At 39.8% G+C, this 25,218-nt stretch overlaps 1 protein-coding gene across 1 annotated transcript in view; it reads left to right on the top strand.

The window, feature by feature from the left end:
• L3MBTL4 (L3MBTL histone methyl-lysine binding protein 4) overlaps nt 1-25,218 on the top strand; it is a 395,862-nt gene that overhangs the window by 234,692 nt on the left and 135,952 nt on the right. Inside the window, exon 13 of the mRNA XM_062199981.1 lies at nt 21,584-21,757. Within this exon, the coding sequence (XP_062055965.1) occupies nt 21,584-21,757 (174 nt within the window). The remainder of the gene's footprint in view (nt 1-21,583; nt 21,758-25,218) is intronic.

The raw sequence follows: 25,218 nt of genomic DNA on the forward strand, positions 1-25,218 counted from the left end.
AATTTACCATCTGCCTTGTATAATGCCATGTATAGAGTGGTATGCTGTACATATTTGTGCATGGAATGAAGTGTTTCTAGCTTAACCCTCTAATCCTAGCTTCAACTAAAACCAGATACAATTTGAGTGCTTGTAAAGCTGATAGGTAAAATGTGTCTGACTGTGTAGGTGCAACCTCAATATGTGTATATGTGGATCTGAAATATTTAAATTCTCATTTAAAAGCAAGCAAGGCCTGAGCTTTGAAATATTTTTCTGGCAGACAGTCAAGGCTCAGTCTTCTCTATTTTCTTCTCTTTTCTCACGGTTTTATAAATTACAGCTCATTCCAATAAAAAAAAAAAGCTATCCAGATGGCCAGTGCTCCACATTGCATTTCATTCCATGCAGAGAATGTGTCTTTGTTTCTAAAGAATCCCTTCTTTACCACATGTACTATTCTTGCAGCAACCCAGTACATTGGACAGTGAAATTTTAAAAGCCCTAAGCAATTCAAATTCCCTCAAACTATTCTAATTTCCCTACTCACTCCTCTCCATATTCAGTCACCCATGCCAAAGATATGATACGAACATGTTAATATCATCAGTATTCATTTGGCAAAGCACCTACTATGTACAAGCCACTGTATCAAGCATTCCATCTTCTTTACCTTCCTTAGTGTATTCAGAGAAGAATCCAGCAGCAGATGCAGTTCGGCATGTAGATAAGAGCCCCAGCCCTGACAGCTAGCTAGCTTCCAGGGTTTCAGTCCTCTCTTTGCTCTCTTTGTAACTTCTTTCTTTCTTCTTCTTCTTTTTTTTTTTTTTTGTATTTTTAAAGATTTATTTATTTGTTTCAAAGGCAAAGTTAGGAGGAGAGATAGAGAGTGAGAAACAGATATCTTCCATCCATTGGTTCACTCTGCAAATGGCCACAGTGGCTAGAACTGGACCAGGCCAAAGCCGGGAGCCAGGAATTTCATCTGTGTCTTCCACATGGGTGGCAGAGGCCCAAGCACTTGGACCATCTTCGGCTGCTTTTTCAGGCACATTAGCAGGGAACTGGACGGGAAGTGGAGTAGCCCAACACAAACAGGTGCCCTTATAGGATACAGGTGTCACAGGCAGCAGCCTAATTCACTATGCCAGCACTCTAACCCCTCTGTGTAACTTCTGAACTGTGTGACTTTGAGTGACTGACTTCACTGTTCTGTGCCTTAGTCTCTTTATCTACTGAATGCAGATAATAATAGCACCCATTCATGGGAATATTGCGAAAATTGGTTAACAATACACAAAAAGAATTTAAACTTAATCAGAGTATAGTCATAGTGAATTCTGTGGAAGTACAAGGATACTGCAAAAAGTTCATGGTAAAGGAGAATTAAAAAGTAAGTTTATTTTTGTGCAAAAAAAACCTTGAAATCCATGCTTAGCTTCTTCATAAAACACATTTTCTATAAACTTTGTAAAGTACCCTCATATAACCTCTTTTGAAATTATTATTATTATTATTATTATTATTATACTAGTAAAGTTAGGTTTTGATGGCATCTTGGCTTTCAAAATAATTTTACTACTATATTTAATAGAAATAAAAATATATATATTTTAAGTTAGACTTGGAGTCTTTAATAAAATATTTTGTGTTCTTTCTCAATATCACATAATTAAATTGTATGATGACTAACTTAGAACAGTTTATGGTAGAAAAGTCATGTTGATCATATTCTGAATTAGATGTTTGTCTTTATCAAAAATTACATCAGTATCTCCAGTTCTTAATAGCTCAAAGTTGTTTTTAAACATCAGTTTTTAAACTCCCTTTCACAAAAGAGTCCTAATATAGGTTCTTATTCTAATAAGGACAACATTGCTGTACACATATTAAATTACAGAACATATCTGCCTTGGGCATGTTAACCAATTTAAAGAGAATATAATTGGCAATCAGCTTCTTTACTACGGAACTTGACTATACATATTTGAATCTACAAATTAGTTTCTGCAGACAGCGAATGATAAAAGATTACTTCTTTTTTAAAAATTTTGCTAAGGCCAGAATATGAGATCCTCTGTCTTAACAAGCTTTTTTTTTAAGACTTATTTGTTTGTTTATTTCTTTATTTCTTTATTTTGAAAGAGAGAGATCTTCCATCCTCTGGTTCACTCCCCAGATGGCTACAATGGCCAGGGTTGGGCCAGGATGAAGGCAGGAGCCAGGAGCTTCAACCAGGCCCAACCTAGGTGGTAGGAGTCCAAGCACTTGGCCCACTTCTGCTGCATTTCCCAGGCCATTAGCAGGGAGCTGTTTCAGAAGTGGAGTAGGTGGGACAGGAACCAGAGCCCATTTGGGATGCTAGCATCATAGGCAGCAGCTTTACCAGCTACACCACAATAGTGACCCCATTAATAACTTTTTAAGTATACATGTAAGAATTGTTTATTATAGGCACAATGTATGTGGCAGATTTCTAGAAAATTTTTAAGATTATTTATTTATTTATTTATTTGAGAGGTAGAGTTACAGACAGAGAGAGGGAGAGACAGAGAGAAAGGTCTTTCATCTGCTGGGTCACTCCCCAAATGGCCTCAATGGCCGGAGCTGAGCCGATTTAAAGCAAAGAGCCAGGAGCTTCTTCTGGGTCTCCCACATGGGTGCAGGGACCCAGGCACTTGGGCCATCCTCCACTACCTTGCCAGGCCATACATAAACAGAGAGCTGGATCAGAAGAGGAGTGGCTATGACATGAGCTGGTGCCCATATGGGATGCCAGTGCCATAGGCAGAGGCTTAGCCTACTATGCCACAGTGCCAGACTCAGATTTCTAGAACTTAGTCATTCTTTATAACTGATATCATACCTATCCTTGGCATCCACCACTGTAACCCCTTACTTCCATGTGTTTGACTATTTTAGATGCCTCCTATAAACAAAATCATGCTGTCTTAGTTCAACTAGCCAGAATCATCCCTATCGATATAGGACAGGATTTCCTTCTTTTTCAAGGCTGAATGATACATGTTTGCATGTATTGCTGTATTTTTCCAGTTATCCATCAGTAGATGGGTTGTTTCTATCTCTTTGCTTTTGTGAGTAATGCCACAGTGAACATGAAAGTACTGTTAATCTCTCTTTGAGGTCCTGATTTCAATTCTTTTGGGTAAATATTCTGATAGATGAATCATATAAGGTTTTTTGTTTGTTTGTTGTTTGTTTTGGGAACCTCTATACTGTTTTCCAAAGTGGCTGTACCATTTTACATTCCCACCAAGAAGGGTTCTAGTTTCTTCATACCCTCACCAATACTTGTTATCTTTTGTTTTTTTCTAATAGCCGTCCTAACAGGTGGCTCACCTCAAACAAAATTCATGCTTGTGCAAGATGGCAGGATCTCTGCAGGTCATCATGTATCTGTTAGTGTTTGGGAACACTAGCTCAAGCAATGGAAGAATGGGCTAGTTTTCTTTTTCTGTTGCATAGACTCTACTCCTAAGCATAGTACATAGGTTTGTCAAGATAACTGTGAATTTCTCACTTTAAGAAAGAACATCCAAACTAGCATTTAAGAGCCCTATTGACATTGGGTAAATATTAACATTTAACATGTGTGAGATATGTATATATATATATATATATATATATACTCATTCACATCAAAATAACTTCTAAAAATTTCATTAAAATTAAACATATTATATTTAAAGTCTTCCAAAAGATGGAATTATTTCACAATGATCCATTGCCAAAATGAATGCATTTATAGAGTTTTACAAAACTGAACTTTTGTAGCATTTTTGAGTTATTTTTCAGGTGCCTTTTGGATTACTGTCCTAGAAAAATGCTGTAACTTCTGAGTGACCCTTTGTTGAGGGTAAAAGGCATTTTTGTTTAAAAAACAAAAAAAAGGGAAAAGTATACTTTAAAGACCTTTGCAGAAACTAAATGTATTTATAGCTAGAATATTCAAAATTAAAATGAATCTGACAAGTTAAGCTATAAAAATAACCTTGATATGTTGTACTCTTAACCAAAATGTTATAATTAAAAGGCTGAAAACAATTTGTATATATTAACAGAAATGTTCATTGTAACAATAGAAAAACAAAATTATCATTGTAATTGTTTTGATTAACTCAATAATATGGCATGTTAATCACTTCTTTTGTCTAATTTCCTGCTTAATGTTAACTGTGTAGACAGTACTCTCATAGAACTCTTTAAACTGCAGATTCTATTCACCGGATATTCTCTATGCATAAATTATGTAAATTTCTGATTTAGTGATCTAAACTGATTTAAGCATAAAAGTTTTAAAGGCCATTAATGGTTCTAGTTTAGTATGCTATCACAATTTTTGAGACCATTTTACACCTTGGAAGTTTCTCATAACCACACACTAAAAAACATACGCACATACACACACACACACACACATACTTGTACTCTGGAGGTCTTTTTCCTGTCTTATATAGTCTACAAAAGGTATTGACAAAATAACCCAATTCAGATAGCATTCAATTAAAGATTCAATTAAAGGGTAGTTCCTAAGCATACCAATTAAGTGTCACCTATTATGTTTAACTTTTTGGTGTTAGAATAGGTATTAATGAATTGACTAAGCTCATGGCTGCAATGAAACAAAATTAAATGGAAAGGCATTTAATACTCATCTATTTCTGTGTACATAGCTGCAAAGTTTATATTCTTGGCATGGCCTTTAGTCTTTATCAGTTAAAATCTGTGAATATTTCTGGAACCATGTCAAGCCCAGTGGGATATATTGTGATAGTGCCTATGGCTCCAGGAAAGGCTAGTGTTCCGGTACTACAGTTGGGCCTTAAGTCATTCTTCTGTAAGAACAACAGTAGCTTCCTTGAAGGAAGCAGTCAATCTAGGGTGGCTAAATAGGTAGATGAGAAAGACAAGAAGTGCCAACTCGAGTTGAGGTTAGAGACTGCTGAAAGGAGTGATATGAGAGGTAGAGCAAGTTCCATGTTGACTGAGACATGGAAAGTCTTTATTCTGGTTTTATGTGTGGTTTCCTCTTTGGTGTCACTTTGAATGACACTGATGAATAATTTAGAAACTGATGTACTGCTGAAGTGCTGACGCATGAGGTACCCGGGTTTAATTTAGTTCACACTGTCACTAACAATGATAACCAATAATTTCAAGAAAGTTAGTTGTAGTTGAGCAGATGGATATATACAAACAATAGTATAATGCGAAATATACTCATAAGAGTGACTATTCTGATATGACCAAAGCTTTGGTTTTATGGGGAGTGCAGATGGAAGTCACTTAGAGATAGAATGGGACTTTCAATGCCAGGCAAACGAATTTCTACTTGGATCTGAAAGGACACATTTGTGACAAGTAGAAGGAGGGAAAGAAACTGCATCTTTCTGAAATGCATGTGCAATACGGAGATTAAATTCCTATGGCCAACACTAGTATGGTTCATAGAGGGGTATATTGGAGTTGGAAACACATTGCATTTATCAAATGCACACAGGCCAGTTCTTGTTGTAAGCTCTCTAGCCAGTGCAGCCCATATCATGTCACAGTAAGTACAATCTCATCTTGATATTACCTACAAGGAACTCATGAGCTAGAGAAGGTGAGGACTGGGATGGATGCAGGATTGAAAATCAGTCTGACCTGTATCAAAAGCCTCTTCTACTGCAGGACTCCTTGGGGGCTTTACTGGAGTAGAAGAATAATTTCCTTTGAGAAGTAAAGAAGGCTCCAGCTTCAATAAAGTTTCCTAACAATAAAAGGAGAGTTTCTGTGCTTCCACTTGCAGAAAGAGGGAGTAGAACTACCTCTCTCTGTTCCTCATTCTAATACGTAGACTATACAGAAAGCAAACATGAAGGAGGCTGGGGACCTAGAAATCCAAAGATCAGTGCAGTGGTGAGGTCTCTGTATTTCTTCTTATAGATCTAGGGCTGGTTGTGGGAGAAGCCAGAAATGTGGAGAAATTGAAGGAGATGGCAAAAATACCCTCCCTCCCCTATCCTGATCTCTGTAGTCAAAGAATCAGGGAAGGGACAGCCTATCAATATGGAAAGCTTAGACAATAACCACTCACTCCAGCCAAACACCATAGGAACACTATGGCCCACCCACCACCGAGGAACCCTTCAGTGTGGAGTTATAATGAGGCCCCAAGCTCACCCCCCACACCTCCACCACCACCACCACCACTAAGCTGGTGTCAGAAAAGTCTGAGTGGGGAGCCAGGCCACTCTTCCATCCCTGGTGGTAACAACCCCCAGCCCCAATACACACAGACACCCAATGCCAGTGAACATCATGTGGGGAGCCTGGGAGTACACCCCTGCCAGAGTCAAGCAAAACTAGAGAGAAGAATCTCCAGCAAGGGAATGTTTATGTGAGAATGCTGAATAGAACTGCAATCCAGGACACACAATCCAGGTCGTGTCTGGTATGTCCAGAGGACAAAGACTAGCTGGAGGTGTTATTACAACAGAGAAACCTGCTCTAGTTATTGCTAAAGGCAGACTGACTTTTTTGGTGCATATGGGAGGTGACTAGCGGCAGTGAAACAGTTACCATCTGAAGCTAGTCTTAAGGTCGTAGATGGCAGTTCTGTCATCAGTTGCTAGGCAGGCTCCTATGTTGGACTGGGTCTGTGAGACAGCTCCTGGAGCAGGTGTCCATGACTTGCATGTTTCCCCTTCTCTCCTGTGGCCATTGTAGGGAGGTGAGACAAGAGCCACCCATTTTGTGTAATGAATTTTTGCAGCCCACCCAGGTGTAAGAAGACGTCTTCTCCATCTCTGCTGGGATGGTATCAGAGGAAACCCTTTTCCACAGCCCAGGGTTAGCAAGGCTGCCATCCCTCTGTGTTGCTGTGGAGGCTGTGTGGAGAAGCTGCTCACTCCTGGCCAGGGAGGTGTCAGTCGACACCTGGTGAAGGATGTGGACTTCCACCTGGATGTGGCAACCACAAGGCTGTGTCACTTCCTTCAAGGTTCCCATAATACAGGACTTAAATATCCAGATTTTTTTTAATATAAATTTTTTTTTGACAGGCAGAGTGGATAGTGAGAGAGAGAGACAGAGAGAAAGGTCTTCCTTTTGCAGTTGGTTCACCCTCCAATGGCCGCTGTGGCCGGCGCATCGCGCTGATCCGGAGCCAGGAGCCAGGTGCTTCTCCTGGTCTCCCATGAGGGTGCAGGGCCCAAGCACTTGGGCCATCCTCCACTGCCTTCCCGGGCCATAGCAGAGAGCTGGCCTGGAAGAGGGGCAACCGGGATAGAGTCCGGCGCCCCAACCGGGACTAGAACTCGGTGTGCCGGCGCCGCAAGGCGGAGGATTAGCCTGTTGAGCTACAGCGCCGGCCAAATATCCAGATTTTAACCAAAACTCACTCGTCTCACCAAGAACCAGGAAAATCTCACGTTGAAGGAGAGAAGGCAATCATTGAGCTGACACATATGTTAGAATTATCTCACAGGAATTGTAAAGCAGCCATCATAAAAACACTTCAACTAGCAACTAACACACTTGAAACAAATGAAAAAGTAGTCTTACCAAAGAAATAGAAGCACAACCAAATGCAAATTTTAGAATTGATAAGCACAATAATGACAATAAAATGAATAATTGATATTATATTTGAATTAAAAGAAACCTTGTTGAAATTAAGAACTCATGGGTGTTTTGTGCTAGTAACTGTATAAGGGTCACCTGTGAATTATCTCATTTAGTTTTTACAAAAACTCCTCTGAGGAAGCTGCTATCATCACTATTTTATAGGTGAAGAAATGGAAAACAGAGGTTGAATAAATTGTAGTGTTAACCCAATTTTTCAATTCTTAAGTCATGCTGTTCTCCACCACTCAAAGCCGGTTGTGGTGCTTAAAGTTAAGTAGTAATTTTCTTCTCCTTTCCTAATTGTCCATTTTTTTTTTTTTGGAAGTTTATAATATCTAGGATGATCCCACATGCTGAACTAATCTAGAGAAATGTGTTTTTACAACCAAAGGTATTTCATCCAGCTCTTTGAATTCTGAGTTCTAAGCATATGTGGATTTGTTTTAATTCTACTTATGGAAAAATTTCAATCCTCATATTTCTTTTATACTCTGTATGCATTAAATTTCCTAGTACTAGAAGTGACTATTTAGTGAAGGTATCAGCTATTTTATGGAAAGATGTTAGTTAGAATCAGAAAAATATCTCATTTTAAAGCCTCATGAATTTAAAGAAAGTTGACCCAAAGTCCTGAGAATCTTAAATGGACCAGTTGTGTTTTGCCCATCTGCATGTATGAGGAAAAAAAGTGCAGTCATGTTCCCTCCTCAGTAGATATTAAACACTTCCAGGGGCTCCTCTTTCCTGGTCAGCATTCCAGCATGTATCCTTTATACCTGCTCTTGATCCTCAAAGAAGTAAAATCAGCAACATTTTAAGGCATGTGTTAGGATTTAAAAGTTCGCATAGAAAGTATTACAGCTACCCTATAATTCCAGCAGTCTGTATTTCTGTATGAATCATGTCTTTTCGTGCCATCTAGCCAGGAAGTCAATATGTTCTTAAGAATAAAAGATGTTCATTTAACATCTTTATACTATGAGAGATCTTCAGAAGGTTCATTGAAAATATGTATTGTCTTTAATTCCATTTTTCCAGGTCTTTTGAAGCCCTCTCCTGCTCCATATGGATAAAACTAGACTACCTACATATAAAGAACAGTAAAATTCTGAAATGAAGTGGTCTGTCTTTATGCTGTTACATGGCAATTGAAGACAGGATCAGCTCTCACTGGGAAATCGCATGGGATGGGTATGGTGTTGCCTCCCTTAAGTAGCAGGTGTGATGTGTGTACCTCACTCAGCCAGAGCCACCCACCACCAGGATGGGGCGCTTGCTGCCAGCAGGCCACAGGGGGAAGTCACCAGCATTTATTCATTTCATTCCTGCCCATTTACTTTGCTGAATCCCTCTCTCTGCCAAGTCTCAGAGCCCTCTCTTGTGATCTGACAGAGATAACCCTTCAGTGATTCTCACTGCTCTTTGGTTCTGGAGGGGCAAACCCCCTCAGATCTTGTCTTACATAAATGCTTCCAGATTAAGAGGCCTCCCACCCATCCACTGACTCGTAAACTCTTACCTCAGCTGAGAGATGACTCTCCAATTTTGTTTCATCTGCTTCTTAGAAGGAAAAGAACTGACTGGTAAAATAATTGAGACTAAAATATAAAATGCAACAGACCTGCAGCAAGCATTTGGCGTGGCAGGCAGTTAAGCTGCCATTTGGGATGCCCACTGTATCACAATGCCTGGTTCAAGTCCTGGCTGTACTCCATATTTCACCTTCCTGCTGCTGCATACCTTGAGGAAGCTGGTGATGGTTCAAATGTCTGGGTCACTTGGGAGACCTGAATGAAGTTTCTGCTTCCTAGCTTCAGCCTAGCCCAGCCCTGGCTGTTGCAGGCATTTGGGGAATGTACCAGAGGATGAGAAATATCTCTTGTTTCTCTCTCTCTCTCTCTCTCTCTCTCTCTCTCTCTCCCCCCCCCTTCTTCTTTCTTTCAAATAAATAAATAAACATAATGTAATATTTACCTTAAAAACTATAACAGGCATCATGGAAGGGTGGGTTAATTGCATCTGGAGTTAGAACTTTTCCTTTTTCTTTTTCTTTCTTTTTTTTTTTTTTTTTTTTGACAGGCAGAGTGGACAGTAGAGGGAGACAGAGAGAAAGGCCTTCTTTTCTGCCGTTGGTTCACCCTCCAATGGCTGCCACCGCGGTAGGTGCGCTGCGGCCGGCACACCGCGCTGTTCCGATGGCAGGAGCCAGGTGCTTCTCCTGGTCTCCCATGGGGTGCAGGGCCCAAGGACTTGGGCCATCCTCCACTGCACACCCTGGCCACAGCAGAGAGCTGGCCTGGAAGAGGGGCAACCGGGAAACTTTTTTTTTTTTTTTTGACAGGCAGAGTGGATAGTGAGAGAGAGAGACAGAGAGAAAGGTCTTCCTTTTTGCCGTTGGTTCACCCTCCAATGGCCGCCGCGGCCGGCACATCTCGCTGATCCGAAGCCAGGAGCCAGGTGCTTCTCCTGGTCTCCCATGCGGGTGCAGGGCCCAAGCACTTGGGCCATCCTCCACTGCCTTCCCGGGCCATAGCAGAGAGCTGGCCTGGAAGAGGGGCAACCGGGACAGAATCCGGCGCCCCAACCGGGACTAGAACCCGGTATGCCGGTGCCGCAAGGTAGAGGATTAGCCTGTTAAGCCACGGCGCTGGCCAGAACTTTTTAAACTCTAAACAGAGCTCTAACTCCTGGGATGTATGAGGGCACATTCACATTTCTGAGCTCCCTATGGGAGCCACTTGCCTATGTGTAATGACTTAACTTGTCAGGATCAGAAGAAAGGTTGTCAACAATTTGACATTTCCTGAAATATTGCTGACTTCTGGGTTTTTATTTATGTTTTGAAGTATAGCACTCAAGAAGCTAGTCCATCTTTGCCATTTTGCTAAAAGTCGAAATGCTTCCCAGTCTTTTTAGTGCCATGTCGCAGTAAGAAAATTATACTCAGCATTTGGGAGCAAGAGAGGATGGAGAGGAGGAATGATTGACCAGGACCCTGGTGCCCAGTCCTGCCTCCCCTTAGGGTGTTGCCATTGGTAAATTGGAACAACTTAGTTATAATCTCATGGTCAGCACTGTCCTTGTCTGAGATTTGACAGTGTGGCCCACTGTTTCATCAGAATGGGGCAGTCAGAATGAAGCAGGCCCCAAATTTGCTGCCCTATTAGGGTATTGGGCAGTGAACATTGCTGCAATAAGATACTGATGTAGCTGAATGAGCAGCAGTTGGGGACCATGAGCTTGGCAACCAGTAGTCACCATCGAAACTCAGGGCCCGGATGCGGAAAACCCAACCTGGGGGCTAGGATCCCAATTAGTGGTTTAGGGCTTAACAGGGAACACTTCAAGGTGAGAAGCACACAGCAGGCTGACCATATGGTGTCCGAGAAGTGGACTCTCATTTCCTAGGTTGGGATCAGGAGGCAAGGGTTATGTCCTGAGAAGAGAGTAGGAGCATCAGGTACCCTATAGGTAGGCAGCTGAAATCTAATCTAGGCAGAAGACAAGGCAATTTAGACCAAGGACCAAAGGAGATGCCAAGTTAGAGGACCAGGGTCCCCAAGGCTGAGTAGGTCTCCAGTCAAGGCACCTCTGCTGCAGCAACTCAGGGTGAAACATGAAGACTTCAGCCAGAAGCACTCAGGTCAGCAAATTACCTGTGGCCTCAGCTCAGAATGCTGCCTGGCCATATGGGGAAACTGCACCTATACCTGGTGTCCGGTACCTCATGTTGTGGGTGGAAGGAAGGAATTGTGGGCCTGACTCGGAATTCAGGGTTTCAGCCGCTGCTACATGGCATTGCTGCCTGTGAAGCCCTTGCTTCACTACAACTGAAAGGCAGAGCAATCATCAGGAATGTTCTTTTCGAAGGATTACAGTTTTCCTAGTAACCTTCAAGCAAACAGGGTTTTTAATTTTAATCATTTTATACTTCTTCCCATTGTTAGCTAAGAGGACCACTTGGGTGTGTCAGAAAGCTCTTCTTTTAGAAGTTTACAGCTATCCAGCAACTGCTTGCTTACTAGGCATATACCCTCCCTTCATCTGCTGGACTGTTGATGGCATAGGAGCTGGCATGTTTGGTTAATATAAGTGAAGTGGACACTATGAGAAACAATGGTTTGATCAACCCTTGTCCTGACTGTTGAGGAGCAACTTAATACTTTATCCCTTTTAGTATTTTTTTTGTTCTACTTATTACTATTGGTTGAAGTCTTTATTTAACACACAGTTATTCTTAGGTGTTTAAATTTAACTGAAAAGTGATCCCTGTTAAATATAAGAGTGGGAATAAGAGAGGGAGGAGATGTACAATTTGGGACATGCTCAATTGGACTTGCCCCAAATGGTAGAGTTAGAAATGTGCCGGGGATTCCAATTCAATCCCATCAAGGTGGCATGTACCGATGCCATCTCACTAGTCAAAGTGATCAGTTTCAGTTCATAATTAATCATAATGATAGGATCAAGAGTCAAAAGGATCACATAAACAAGACTAGTGTCTGCTAATACTAACTGATAGAATTAAAAAGGAGAGAACGATCCAACATGGGAAGTGGGATACACAGCAGACTCATAGAATGGCAGATGTCCTAAACAGCACTCTGGCCTCAGAATCAGCCCTTACGGCATTTGGATCTGGCTAAAAAGCCCAGGAGAGTATTTTAGGCATGGGAAGCCAAGACACTCTGGCAAAAAAAAAAAAATGACCTAAATGAAAGATCTCTGTGAGTGAGATCCCAGTGGAAAGAACGGGGCCATCAAAGAAGGAGGTACCTTTCTCTGAAGGGAGGAGAGAATGTCCACTTTGACTATGACCTTGTCCAAATACGATCAGAGTTGGTGAACTCAAAAGGCTTCCATAGCCTTGGCAATTCATGACAAGAGCCTAGGGAGATTACTGACACCATAAACAAGAGTGTCAATTTGTTAAGTCAACAACAGGAGTCACTGTGCACTTACTCCCCATGTACGATCTCTGTCCTTAATGTGTTGTACAATGTGAATTAATGCTATAACTAGTACTCAAACAGTACTTTACACTTTGTGTTTCTGTGTGAGTGCAGACTGTTGAAATCTTCACTTAATATATACTAAATTGATCTTCTGTATATAAAGAAAATTGAAAATGAATCTTGATGTGAATGGGATGGGAGAGGTAGCGGGAGATGGGATGGTTGCAGGTGGGAGGGAGGTTATGGGGGGAAAAAGCCACTATAATCCAAAAGCTGTACTTTGGAAATTTATATTTATTAAATAAAAGTTAAATGAGCAAATGGAAAAAAATATTGTTGAACCATATGAAATTCTCGATATTCAACTCTCTTTGATGTTTAAAACCTGCAGTTTCATATGGATCTATCGAATAGTTCCTGCTGCCTCTCCCTTCTCTTTTGCAAACAGCAGATTTTTCTGTGAATTAAGGAGGAAGGGGGAAATGGTCTGCTCATTAGAAGGACCAAAGTGACCAGAGGCTGGCACCTGGGAAACCCTTCACCTGCTATAGCTTGCAGTGTTTAATCTGGCTCAGCTCCATCCACATTGAACTGAAATTTGAGTGTGCTACCACCTGTCAACCTTAAACTCACATGTTACCTTGACCAACAGAGCTTTAACTCATAACAGTTTCAGCTTCTATCATAAATTTATTAATGAAACTCTTTCAGAACCATATTTCTCCCATATTTTGCTAAATCCCAAGCTTCAGAAGTAGAGTTAGGAAGTTTCCAAGATGGCAGTGTAGCAACAGGATGACCTATATATAGAGCCTTCTATCCTTCAATCACAGAATACACATTTTTCTCACCAGTGCATGGAATTTTCTCTAGGATTGACCACATGATAGGCCATATGGCAAGTCCCAGCAAATTCAAAAAAATCAAAATAATACCATGCATCTTCTCAGACCACAATAGAATGAAGCTGGAAATCAGCAAATCAGGAATCTCTAGAACATATGCATACACATGCAGACTGAACAACATGCTCTTGAATGAACAATGGGTCATAGAAGAAATTAAAAGAGAAATCAAAAAATTTCTAGAAACAAATGAAGAATACAACATTTCAAAACTTACGGGATACAGCAAAAGCAGTGTTAAGAGGAAAATATATAGAGTTGGTATATACATCAAAAAATTGGAAAGGCATCAAATAAATGAGCTTTTCAATGCATCTCAAGGATCTTGAAAAACAGCAGCAAACCAAACCAAAACTAGTAGGAGAAAAGAAATCATTACAATTAGAGAAGAAATCAACAAATTTGAATCCAAAAAGCAGTGCAAAAGATCAGCAAAGTGAAGAGCTGTTTTTTTGAAAAAATAAACAAAATTTACATACCATTAGCCCAACAAACCAAAAAAGGGGAATAAAGACCCAAATTAATAAAATTAGAGATGGCAAAGGAAATGTAACAGCAGACACCACAGAAATAAAACGAATCATCAGAAGTTACTGAAAAGAGCTGTATGCCAACAAACTGGGAAATCCAGAATTGGATAGATTCTTGGACACATACAACCTACCTAATTGGAGCCAGGGAGACATAGAAAACATAAACAGACCCATTACCCAGACAGAAATTGAATCAGTAATGAAGACCCTCCTAAAAAAGAAAAGCCCAGGACCAGATGGCTTCACTGCCAAATTCTACCTAACATTGAAAGAAGAACTCACTCTAATTCTTCTCAAGTTATTAAAAACAATTGAAAGGGATCAAATCCTCGCAAATTCTTTCTATGAAGCCAGCATCTTCTTAATTCCTAAACCTGGAAAACACATAACAGAGAAAGAGAACTACAGACCAATTTCCCTGATGAACATAGACACAAAAATCCACAACAGAATTATGGCCAATCAAATCCAACAACACATCAGAAAGATCAACAACACATCAGGACGATCATTCACCCAGATCATGTGGGATCATTCCCTAATATGCAGGGATGGTTCAGCATGCACAAATCAATCAATGTGATTCATCACAATAACAAATTGAAGAACAAAAAAATATGATATTTCAGTAGTTGCAGAGAACACATTTGATAAAAAAAAACACCCTATCTTGATGAAAACTAAGCAAATTGGGTATAGGGTATAGAAATATGTAGGAATATATATATATATATATATATATATATTCCTCAACATAACCAAGGCAATTTATGACAAACCTATGGCCAGCATCCTATTGAACAGGGAAAAGTTTGAAGCATTTCCGCTGAGATCCAGAACAAGGATGCCCACTCTCACCCTGCTATTCAATACAGTCCTGGAAGTTTTAGCCAGAGCCATTAGGCAAAAGAAGAAATCAAAGGGATTCAAATTGGGAAAGAGGAAGTCAAACTATTGCTATTTGTAGATGACATGATTACATAGGGGATCCAAAATATTCCACCAAGAGACTATTGGAACTCATAAAGGAGTTTGGTAAAGTAGCAAGATATAAAACCAATACATAAAAAAACCAGCCTATTTATATACAGATAATTCCATGGCTGAGAAAGAACTTCTAAGATAAATCCCATTCAGAATAGCTACAAAAAAAATCAAGTACCTTGGAATAAATTTTACCAAGGATGTCAAAGATCTCTGCCATGAGAACTACAAAACAATAAAACAGAAGAAGAAAAAAATGGAAAACTCTTCCATGCTCATTTATTGGAAGAATCAATATCAAAAAAGTCCATTCTTCCCAAAGCAATCTACAGATTTGATGCAATATAAATCAAAATACTAAAGATATTCTTCTCAGATCTAAAAAAAAATGATGCTGAAATTCATAGGGAAACATAGGAGACCTTCAGTAGCTAAACCAATCTTATAAAACAAAAATAAAGCCTGAGGCATCACAATACCAAATTTCAAGACATATTACAAGAAAGTTATAATCAAAGCAGCCTGATACTGGTACAAAACAGATAGATAGACCAGTGGAACAGAATAGAAGCGCCAGAAATCAATCCAAACATCTATATCCAATTTATATTTGACCAAGGAGCTAAAACCAATTCCTGGAATATGGATAGTCTCTTCAACAAATAATGCTGGGAAAACTGGATTTCCACATGCAGACGAAAGACATAGGACCCCTACCTTAAACCTTACACAAAAATTCATTCAAAATGGATTAAAGACTTAAATCTACAACCTTATACCATCAAATTTTTAGAGAACATTGGGGAAAGCCTGCAAGACATTGGTACAGGCAAAGGATTCTTGGAAAATACCCCAGAGCCACAGGCAATCAAAGCCAAAGTTCACAAATGGGATTATATCAAATTGAGAGACTTCTGTACTGCAAAAGAAACACTTAGAAAAGTAAAGAGGCAACCAACAGAATGGGAGAAATTATTTACAAACTATGCAACTGATAAAGGATTAATAACCAGAATATACAAAGAGATCAATAAATTCCACAATAACCAAACAACCCAGTTAAGAAATTGGCAAAGGACTTAAACAGACATTTTTCAGAAGAAGAAATCCAAATGCCCAATAGGCACATGAAAAAATGTTTAGGGTGACTAGTTGTCTTGGAAATGCAAATCGAAACCACAATGAGGTTTCACCTCACCCCAGTTAGATAAGCTTTCATACAGAAAACAACAAACAACAAACGCTGGTGATGATGTGGGGAAAAAAGTACCCTAATCCACTTTTGATGGAAATGTTATCTGGTAAAACCAAACCGTTATGGAAGACAGTTTGGGGATACCTCAGAAATCTGAATACAGACCTACCAAAAGACCCCAGCCATCCCACTCCTGGGAATTTAACCAAGGGAAATGAAATCAGCAAATAAAAGAGTTATCTGCACCTCTATGCTTATTGCAGCTCAATTCACAATATCTAAGACATGGAATCAGCCTAAATGCCCATCAACTGAAGCCTTGATAAAGAAATTATGGGATATATACTCTATGCGATACTACACAGAGGGAAAAAATGAAATCCGGTCATTTGCAACAAAATAGATGAATCTGGAAAACATCATACTTAGTGAAATAAGCTGGTCCCACAGGGACAATTACCATATATTCTCCCTGATCTGTGATAACTAATAGAGCATCTAAACGGAAATCTGTAGAAGTGAAATTGACACTTTGAGAAGCAATGAGTTGAGCAACTCTTGTCTTGACTGTCAAAGAACAGTTTTCTCCCTATTTTATCTTCTTCATACAATTTGTTGCACTCTTTAGTTAATATAGAGTTAATTATATGTGTATGAAGTCAATTGAAAATATATCTCAGGGGGCTGGTGCTGTGGCGCAGCAGGTTAAAGCCCTGGCCTCAAGTGTTGGCATCCCATATGGGTGATGGTTCTAGTTCTGGCTGCTCCTCTTCCAATCCAGCTCTCTGCTCTGGCCTGGGAAAGCAGTAGAAGCAGTAGAAGATGCCCAAGTCCTTGGACTCCTGCACCCATGTGGGAGACCGGAAGAAGTTCCTGGCTCCTGGCTTTGGATCGGCGCAGCTCCGGCCATTGTGGCCATCTGGGGAGTGAACCATCAGACGGAAGACCTCTCTCTCTGAATCTACCTCTCTCTGTAACTCTGTCTTTCAAATAAATAAAAAATAAATCTTAAAAAAAGAAAATATATCTTAGTAAAAAAAAATAAGAGTGGGAATAAGAAAGTGAGAAAGAAGTTCATAACTTTAAAGCTGTATCGTTCTGCATACATTTCTACAGACTTACATCCAAGAGTTCAGTTTAAAAACTTACCATGGGACCTAAAATCCCATTAAGCTTGTTGGTAAAAATGCCATCTTAAGTGATAAAGTGATCATATTAAGTGTTAAAGTGATCGTATAGATAGGAGTAAGTGTTTAAGGGATCAAATAAATAAGATAAAGTGTCTTGTAATAATAATAGATAGAATTAAAAAAGGAGACAATGTTCAAACATGGGAAGCAGTTCACCCAGAAGACTCATGGAATGACAATCGCTCTAAATAGCACTGTGACCTTAGTATCAGCCCTTAAGGCACTCTCGTCTTGCTGGAAAGCCCATGAGAGCATTTCAGGCATAGAAAGCCAAAATTCTGTAGCAAAAAAATGTCCTACATGAAGGATCTCTGTGAGTGAGACCCCAGTGGAAAGAAGTGGCCATCAAAGAAGGATGTACTTTTCTCTGAAGGGAGGAGAGAACTTCCACTTTGCTTATGGCCTTGTCTATATACTAATGGAGATTGTGGATTCAAAAGGCTTCCATAGCCTAGGAAGCTCATGTCAAGAGACTCAAGTGGTCAATGAGGTCATATGTAAGAGTGATAATTGTTAAATTAACAACAGGAGTCATTGTGCATTCACTTGCCATGCAGGACCTCTGTCCTCAATGAATTGTATTATAAGAATTAACTTAAAACTTGTTCTCAAACAATTTTTTTGTGTTTGTTTCCAAATTGTTGAAATCTTTACTTGGTATAGAGTTGGTCTTCTGTGCATAAGGTTAATTGAAAATGAATCTTTGTAGAGAATGGGACAGGGAATGGGAGAGAGAGGAGGAAGTAGGGTGGGAGTGGGGTAAGGAGGGTGGGTATGGTGGGAAGAATCACTGTATTCCTAAAGTTGTACTTATGACATTTGGACTCATTAAATAAAAGGCTTCTTTAGGAAAAAAAAAAAAACAAAAAATCTGTATATATAAAATACTTGAAATTTGTTCACCCTATATAATAGAAAGTTTGTAAAAAATTAAAAAAAAAGTAAATTTAAAGTGATTTTGTCATACATGGGGACATCCACATCAATCTTTTTTGTTCATATAGTAGACATATAGTATCATATATAGTCTTATCATATATAGTATCATATATGGTCTTAAACACACAGGCACACATGCACGCACATACACAGAACATGAAATTTAGGGGCTGGAGCCGTGGCTTAACAGGCTAATCCTCCGCCTTGCGGCGTTGGCACACCAGGTTCTAGTCCCGGTTGGGGTGCCGGATTCTATCCCGGTTGCCCCTCTTCAAGGCCAGCTCTCTGCTATGGCCCGGGAAGGCAGTGGAGGATGGCCCAAGTCCTTGGGCCCTGCACCCGCATGGGAGACTAGGAGAAGCACCTGGCTCCTGGCTTCGGATCAGCACAATGTGCCAGCCACAGCGGCCATTGGAGGGCAAAAAGGAAGACCTTTCTCTCTGTCTCTCTCTCTCTCACTATCCACTCTGCCTGCCAAAAAAAAAAGAAAGAAATTTAGGTTTCCATCTCTTTAAGGTAACCACTTCCTTGCAGAGAGAACATGTGCAGTGTGGCAGTAAATAAACCTGCTTCTGGGAGTCTCAGAACCTGGGTCTGAGGTTCAAAGCCATGCAATTATATATGAAAGCTCCCTCACTCCCACTTCTTTTGTACTTTCTTTTATCTCTCATCATTATCTTCTTTCAAATTCTTCACCAAGCATCTTCTTCTGCAAAGTATGTTTTTGTTATTTAATATAATCTTCTGAATGTCACCCTCGATTCTGTTCCATAGAATCTGGAGTTATGTCCCCACAAACCTGTCCTCACAGAGTGAGGAACTGTCCATTCTAGTGCACTGCAGGGATTCTGTCCAGTTTTGCATTCCTTATTACAAAAGACAAAGAGAAGCTGGACTGATTAAATAAGTAGATTATTAAATAAGTAGACAGAATAATTTCTGAATAAATATAGAGGGATACGTTTCTCTCAAGGTAAACAAGTACTGAACAAAACAGTCTGGTAGCTCTACACATTTTGGGCACATGAACTTAGGAGGGGACACCATCAGTGCCATGGGGCATGAATCACGTAGGGATGGGGCTGTGAAGTTAAGGAAAAGTTATCACTGTAACAGCATTCAGAAACCTCACATTGGGTGTACGCACTGGACAGAGAGCCATGCTGGTAATAGGATAGGTGAAAAATCAGTTGTGCTTGAATAAAACATCTCTTAGTCTCTTCGGGTAGCCTAATTCTTTCTAACATCTCCCTTAAATCTCTTTTTGTGCAATCTAAACAGCCCTGCTCTGTTGGGAATGGCAACAGTGCTTTCCCTCCAAACTCTGGCCTAGCACGTGTTTTCCCCCAGCCGGTAAACCACGGCAAACCAAGTGCTACTCTAGCCTGTGAATACTTGCTTCCTGATTCAGGGCAAAGGAATTATGTTGTGGTTTCCTTCACATTGCTTCTTCTGGTGGTGTTCAAATCATTGTCCCTTTTCTGTCCACCTGATTGGTGCCAACAATTAAGTGATCTATGCTGAGACTGCCCAAAAATGTGCCAGAAGGCATTGGGAAAGTTGCTTACACTGTGAGAACCTGTCTTCTTACCTGTAAAACACATATATGACTACAGTCTTGGGGTGTTTTAGCAATTAATATTAGAAATAATATATATATAAAACACCTTCATTGTCATGGACCTATAGTGTATATTCAATGGGTATAGCTTTCTGTTTTTGTTATAAATTGTATTTATTGGTATATGTAGGGGTTTTCCAAAAAGCTCATGGTGATGCTATTAAATAAATAATGTCATTTTATTTCAGTGCAAAAAATTTTGAAATCCATGTGTACAAGGGATCTTTAAAATAAAGTGAATGAAAAATATGTATTATGAAAAAACTATGGATGAATTGTAAAAATAGGATCCACCCTGTCATGTTGGGCTCAGCTGCTGTCATCCTGCTTACCCTGGCCACAATTCCAGGGATCTATTCTACATGTAACTTGGTACTAAATTTCTTCTGGAATTAAATGCCGTATAGGTCTTCTTTGGAAAACTCAGCTTACTTTTAAGCAGAGGAGCATATGCTCTGGTCCTTAGTTTTTGTCATAATACTCAGCACCAAATGAAAATTTCCATGTATTTAGAAAGAATGTCTTATGTACCAGATATTGGCAAATTCACAGTGAATAGGAAGTGAATTCCTAAGAAATAACCACCTGCCTTGATGTTGATGTGTTTGACCTCATGCTCCCCTGGGTGTAGCCAAAGATAACACTGTGATGATAATAGTAGCTGCCATCCGTGGAGGGTGGGGGAGAGTGAGGAGGTACATACATGCCTATGTGTGCCTGTGTAGGCATGTGCTTTTTTGTTTCTTTTGTTTCTTTGTGTGCAGATGTTTTCTCATGGTCACGACAACCCTTATGAATTTGATGTGCGTCTCCATTTTACTGAGGAAATACTCCAAACTCAGGCATGATATATTCCCCAGAGGGTGCACAGGTGACCTGTCATGTCTGCAGTTTCCCCAGCACTGGCTGCCTCACTCCAAGAAGCAATAGAGGTTTTCGGCCTCCTTGGTGACAAAGGCTTCATGGAGACAACCACTCAGCCTGTGGGAGGAACCAGGAGAGTTGCCCTGGCAGATTCTCCTGCCCATAGCCTGTTAGCTCCAACATCCAGGATGCAGTTCTTGACCTTGACTTCTGTGAGGGGCAGGAAGGGAGTCAGGTCAGCTGGCCCTGGGTTGCTCCTTTCACCTGCCAGGGGTCTGTGCACCCCCCAACACAAAACTAACTAGCAGATTTTAAGGGAGTTCAGCAGAAACAGTGTTTCTGGAAACATGAATATTAGAGAGTGAAAGAATAATATTTTCTGATACATTATTTTTTAATTACCCATGGCATTTTGTGATGTTTGTGGTCAAACCAGAGTGTTAATTCTGGAGGATCCACACTTCGCATCAAGTGTTATGTGACATTTTCCCTGCTCCACGGGAAGCCCATCCGCATGCTATTCTTAGAGTTTTATGTTTCCCACATTGTAAAAGCCATATGTGCTGGTGAATCTGCCTGTAACATTTCCCTGACCAGTGTCCGTGGTTCTAGAGCCTGAGACTTACTTCAAAGGCTGTATGAAAAGAATCTGTTATCTGGCTGTGTTCAACCGGAAGAATGTCTCTGTTCAGTTTTTAAATATTAGATGTAAGTCTGTTCTAATGACAGTGGATCCCTGATTTATCACTAAACTGAAAACCATGCTTTCATTTTTATACAAACCAGTGCGTTTGGCTGCCCGTATTCGGACATGAACTTGAAAAAGGAGGCAACGCTTCATGATCGTCTGAGAGAACTAACACAGGCAAATTTTGAATCAGAGTCTTCACATTCAAAACAGAAAAACCTCTGTAGTTTGAGCTTCAGTGGGAAACATGAAAAGGTGAACAGTCAGCCCAGGTAAGAAACTCTGAAAATGTGAACCAGGCCGTAAACCGTGTGCAATAGTACAGGAACAAATTTGTTATTAGTCATAGTTCTTATATTTCTTCAAATAATTCCTTGTATTTCTAGAAATTGCTATGTTCTCTGTTTCATAGAATTTACTAAGCCTTGATCATCATTTAGAAAATATTCCTGTTGCTTTGTCCCCAAATATTTTAGTTTACTTCTTTCTGAATGTACGTATTATATGTAGGAAACTATATGTAACTGTATACTTCTAGAGGATTCCCTACTTTCTTGAAAATGTCTTTGTTCCTTGGCGTCATAGACATTCCATAGATACTACTCTTCATCGTGGCCCAGTACTTGTATCCACTTGGTCGTTTGAGGTCTGACCTGTTCCTGGCTTCTGTTGTCTTTAAGCCAGACTCACCTCACATGTGATCTCTGCTCACTGAATAGTTTCCATTTAGATTTATTGATGACACATCATCCTTTTTTTCTGTATATAAATATGATTTTAAGTATCATTTTTCAATCTTTATTTGCATATAATTATTTTCAAAATAGCTATAAATACAACTTGATTTGACATTATTTAACCTAAAGGAGTAAACAATCTAACATATTTTCTTCAGAGAGCTCCACACTCTGTGGGGGGGACTGTAAACACAGGAAAATGGAACCTTAAATAAACAACTGGAAATCCCACAGGGACTACCAAGAAAAGCTAGACAAGAACTGAAAAGCAGGGGTCTCCAGACCCTGCCACAGACAGAAGGCAATTGTGTCTGAGGCTACTGCTCCTCCTGCATGCATCAGGTGAGAAGGGCGTGCTGCTCTGGGGTGCAGTTGCCCCAGACCATGGAGCACCTCCTTCCCAGCAGCACTGCTGCTCCTTTACTCCCACAGGGGCACCTGTTCCTTGGTAGAATTTGGATCATAGGACAAGCTTTTCACAGGTATTTTAGAGCTGTGAATTTTGTTCTTATTTTATGCAAATGTGTTTTAGAGCATTTGGGTGACATTTCATTTTTGTAGAATAGCCTATCTGAGTTTGATGGTTCTCTCTGGGCTGCAGGTTAGCTTTCCTCTCGATTGCATGATCTATTTCCCACGGATATGCATGCCTGCCTCTCTATTTTTGCATCTGTATCTTGCATATTTATTATTTGTTACACATCCACTCCTCTTGTTGAAACTTCACAGGGTCTACTTGTTCTTTACTGTTTTTCACACCCACACTGTTTACAACTTAAGTAGTTGAGAGCTTGAATGTCTTTTCATTTCTTTGCTGAGGGAGAATTTTTTTCTATTTTTTAATGTTTTTCATGGAACAGTGTTTATTCCAAAATTATCAATAGCATATACACTTGCCTTTTGTTCTTTTTGCTATCTTCTATTGTTCTTGTTCCAAATAAAAACTCAGTCTCTCTTGCAAATATTTTAGACATTCATCCTCATTGTCAAAAATTACAGAGACTAAACAGATCTTTGAACTGTTTTCTTAAAAAAAAAAAAAAGTGATCCCACCGTTGTAGTCTCTCAGAGGCTAGCTAAACTGTTTTTTCTAACAAACACAGACATATTGCCTCCCCTGTGCAGAAATCTTCTTAGGAATTTACCTTTCTTTTTTTATTTTATTTTATTTTTGCAGGCAGAGTTAGACAGTGAGAGAGAGACAGAGAGAAAGGTCGTCCTTCCGTTGGTTCACCCCCCAAAGGAATTTACCTTTCTTGATATATTATTAGGGACTTTTTTTTTAAAGTCCATTTTTGAAAGTGCTTTGCACTTTAATATATCAGATAGGCATAGTTACTGCAGATAGAACGAGTGGAGGATGTTAGCTGATAACTGAGCAGAAAAATTTAGTTCTGCCAAATCCTGATTGTTTACAGCTGTGTAAGTCACTGAGGAACAGGGGTTGTACTGTGCACATCATGAATCCTCATGCTGCCTTTTACTTTGAAAGCCCCAAACCAAAGCCATCCTTGCACTCCAGTCCCTTTCATTTCTTTCCCCAGCCAATCATTGTAGTAATGTTTGACTACTTAATATTAGAAGTCTGGCCCAGTTTAAATCTGCGCCATGCCCTCTGCTACCCCCAACTCCATGACATCCTGGCTTGAATTCTGGGGTGAGGAAAAAGGAGAACAAGGAATAGTGTGAGGGGTCCTTCAGAAAGGACATGGAGAAGTGGATTTTTTTTCCATGAACTTTGTGAAGAGCCCTCATCCGTAGACCAATAGTGCACAGATAGCATCCCTTCTAAGTGTCCTCCCAATGTATTACAGTCCTCGGCTGGGACTGCCTTTCTCTCTCCCAAACCTTTGCTTTTGAAATCAGATCCAGGTGGCAAATATTTAAATTCCATCTCTTCTTTTTCACATGTGGAGAAGAGGTAATTTTTTTTCCTGTCTCCTGTTTAAGGACAGGAGTGGTGTTTTAATTGTTGAAAATTGGAGCTACACTTTCCACTGGCCTCCAGACAATTCATGGAGCATAAGCTCTGGGCCAGGCTTGTGTAATTGCTTATACAAGCAGCACTTGCCACCTCAGAATCTCCAGACTTCTTACCATTTGAGTGCAAAATATAAAATTAACTCTGCTTTGACATTCTTCCAGAATCAATTAGACACTGCTCAGCAATTTAAAGAATTTTGTCTTTTCCTTAACTGCACTCCAGTTTTGTGATTATTTTTAAAATGTATATTTATTCCCATATTAATCTTTGGGGGTGGGGTGGCAGTTACTAGTAAACTGATGGCTCCACTGCATGATTTAGTAGTGGAAATATTCTGTTTATGTTCACATTTTCAAGGAGAGCATCATTATTTAAATTAGAATAGATTATGTACTACTAGATGCTTGCAAGATTTACCTCCAAAACAGTCAGACATGCATCTTAAGCTAACTCTCCAAATTTGGACTCATGACAGGTCACTATTATTGGACTGTGTGTGTGTGTGTGTACTTTTTCTAACCTTTTTATGCTTCCAGAAGTTAAGAGATTGTGTTCTTTGTGCTGATAAAGTGAGTTTATATTCACAGTGTATTAGGTGGAGGCAGTGACCCTATACTTGGGTTCCTTTTGTTTGGGTATGTGCTTTGGAGTGTGTGTGGAGGATACTTTAATTTGCCTTACAGTTTATAGTTTTTGCAACCATGATCTTTGCAGCTTCCCATCATCTTGCACTTCAGGCAGAGGACACATTATTGTTATCATTGTGTTGTTGGTTATAGGCAAGGAGATAGAGACATTTTACAGATCTGAGACTCAAATATGGATCTTATGATTAAATCTAGTGTTTCTAAGTCCAATAAAGCAATTATAACACCAGAAGTATCAACAATAACTAAGTGCTTTCCTGTAATATTGCACACTTCTTTTGGGTAACCAATGTGCTACACAATTTATATACATTATCTTGATTTCATTGCATCTTCACAATAAGGTGTGTGCAGTGGGTTTTCTT

The sequence above is a fragment of the Lepus europaeus genome, chromosome 9 (assembly GCF_033115175.1).
Source record: "Lepus europaeus isolate LE1 chromosome 9, mLepTim1.pri, whole genome shotgun sequence".
In the NCBI taxonomy this organism is placed as follows: domain Eukaryota; kingdom Metazoa; phylum Chordata; class Mammalia; order Lagomorpha; family Leporidae; genus Lepus; species Lepus europaeus.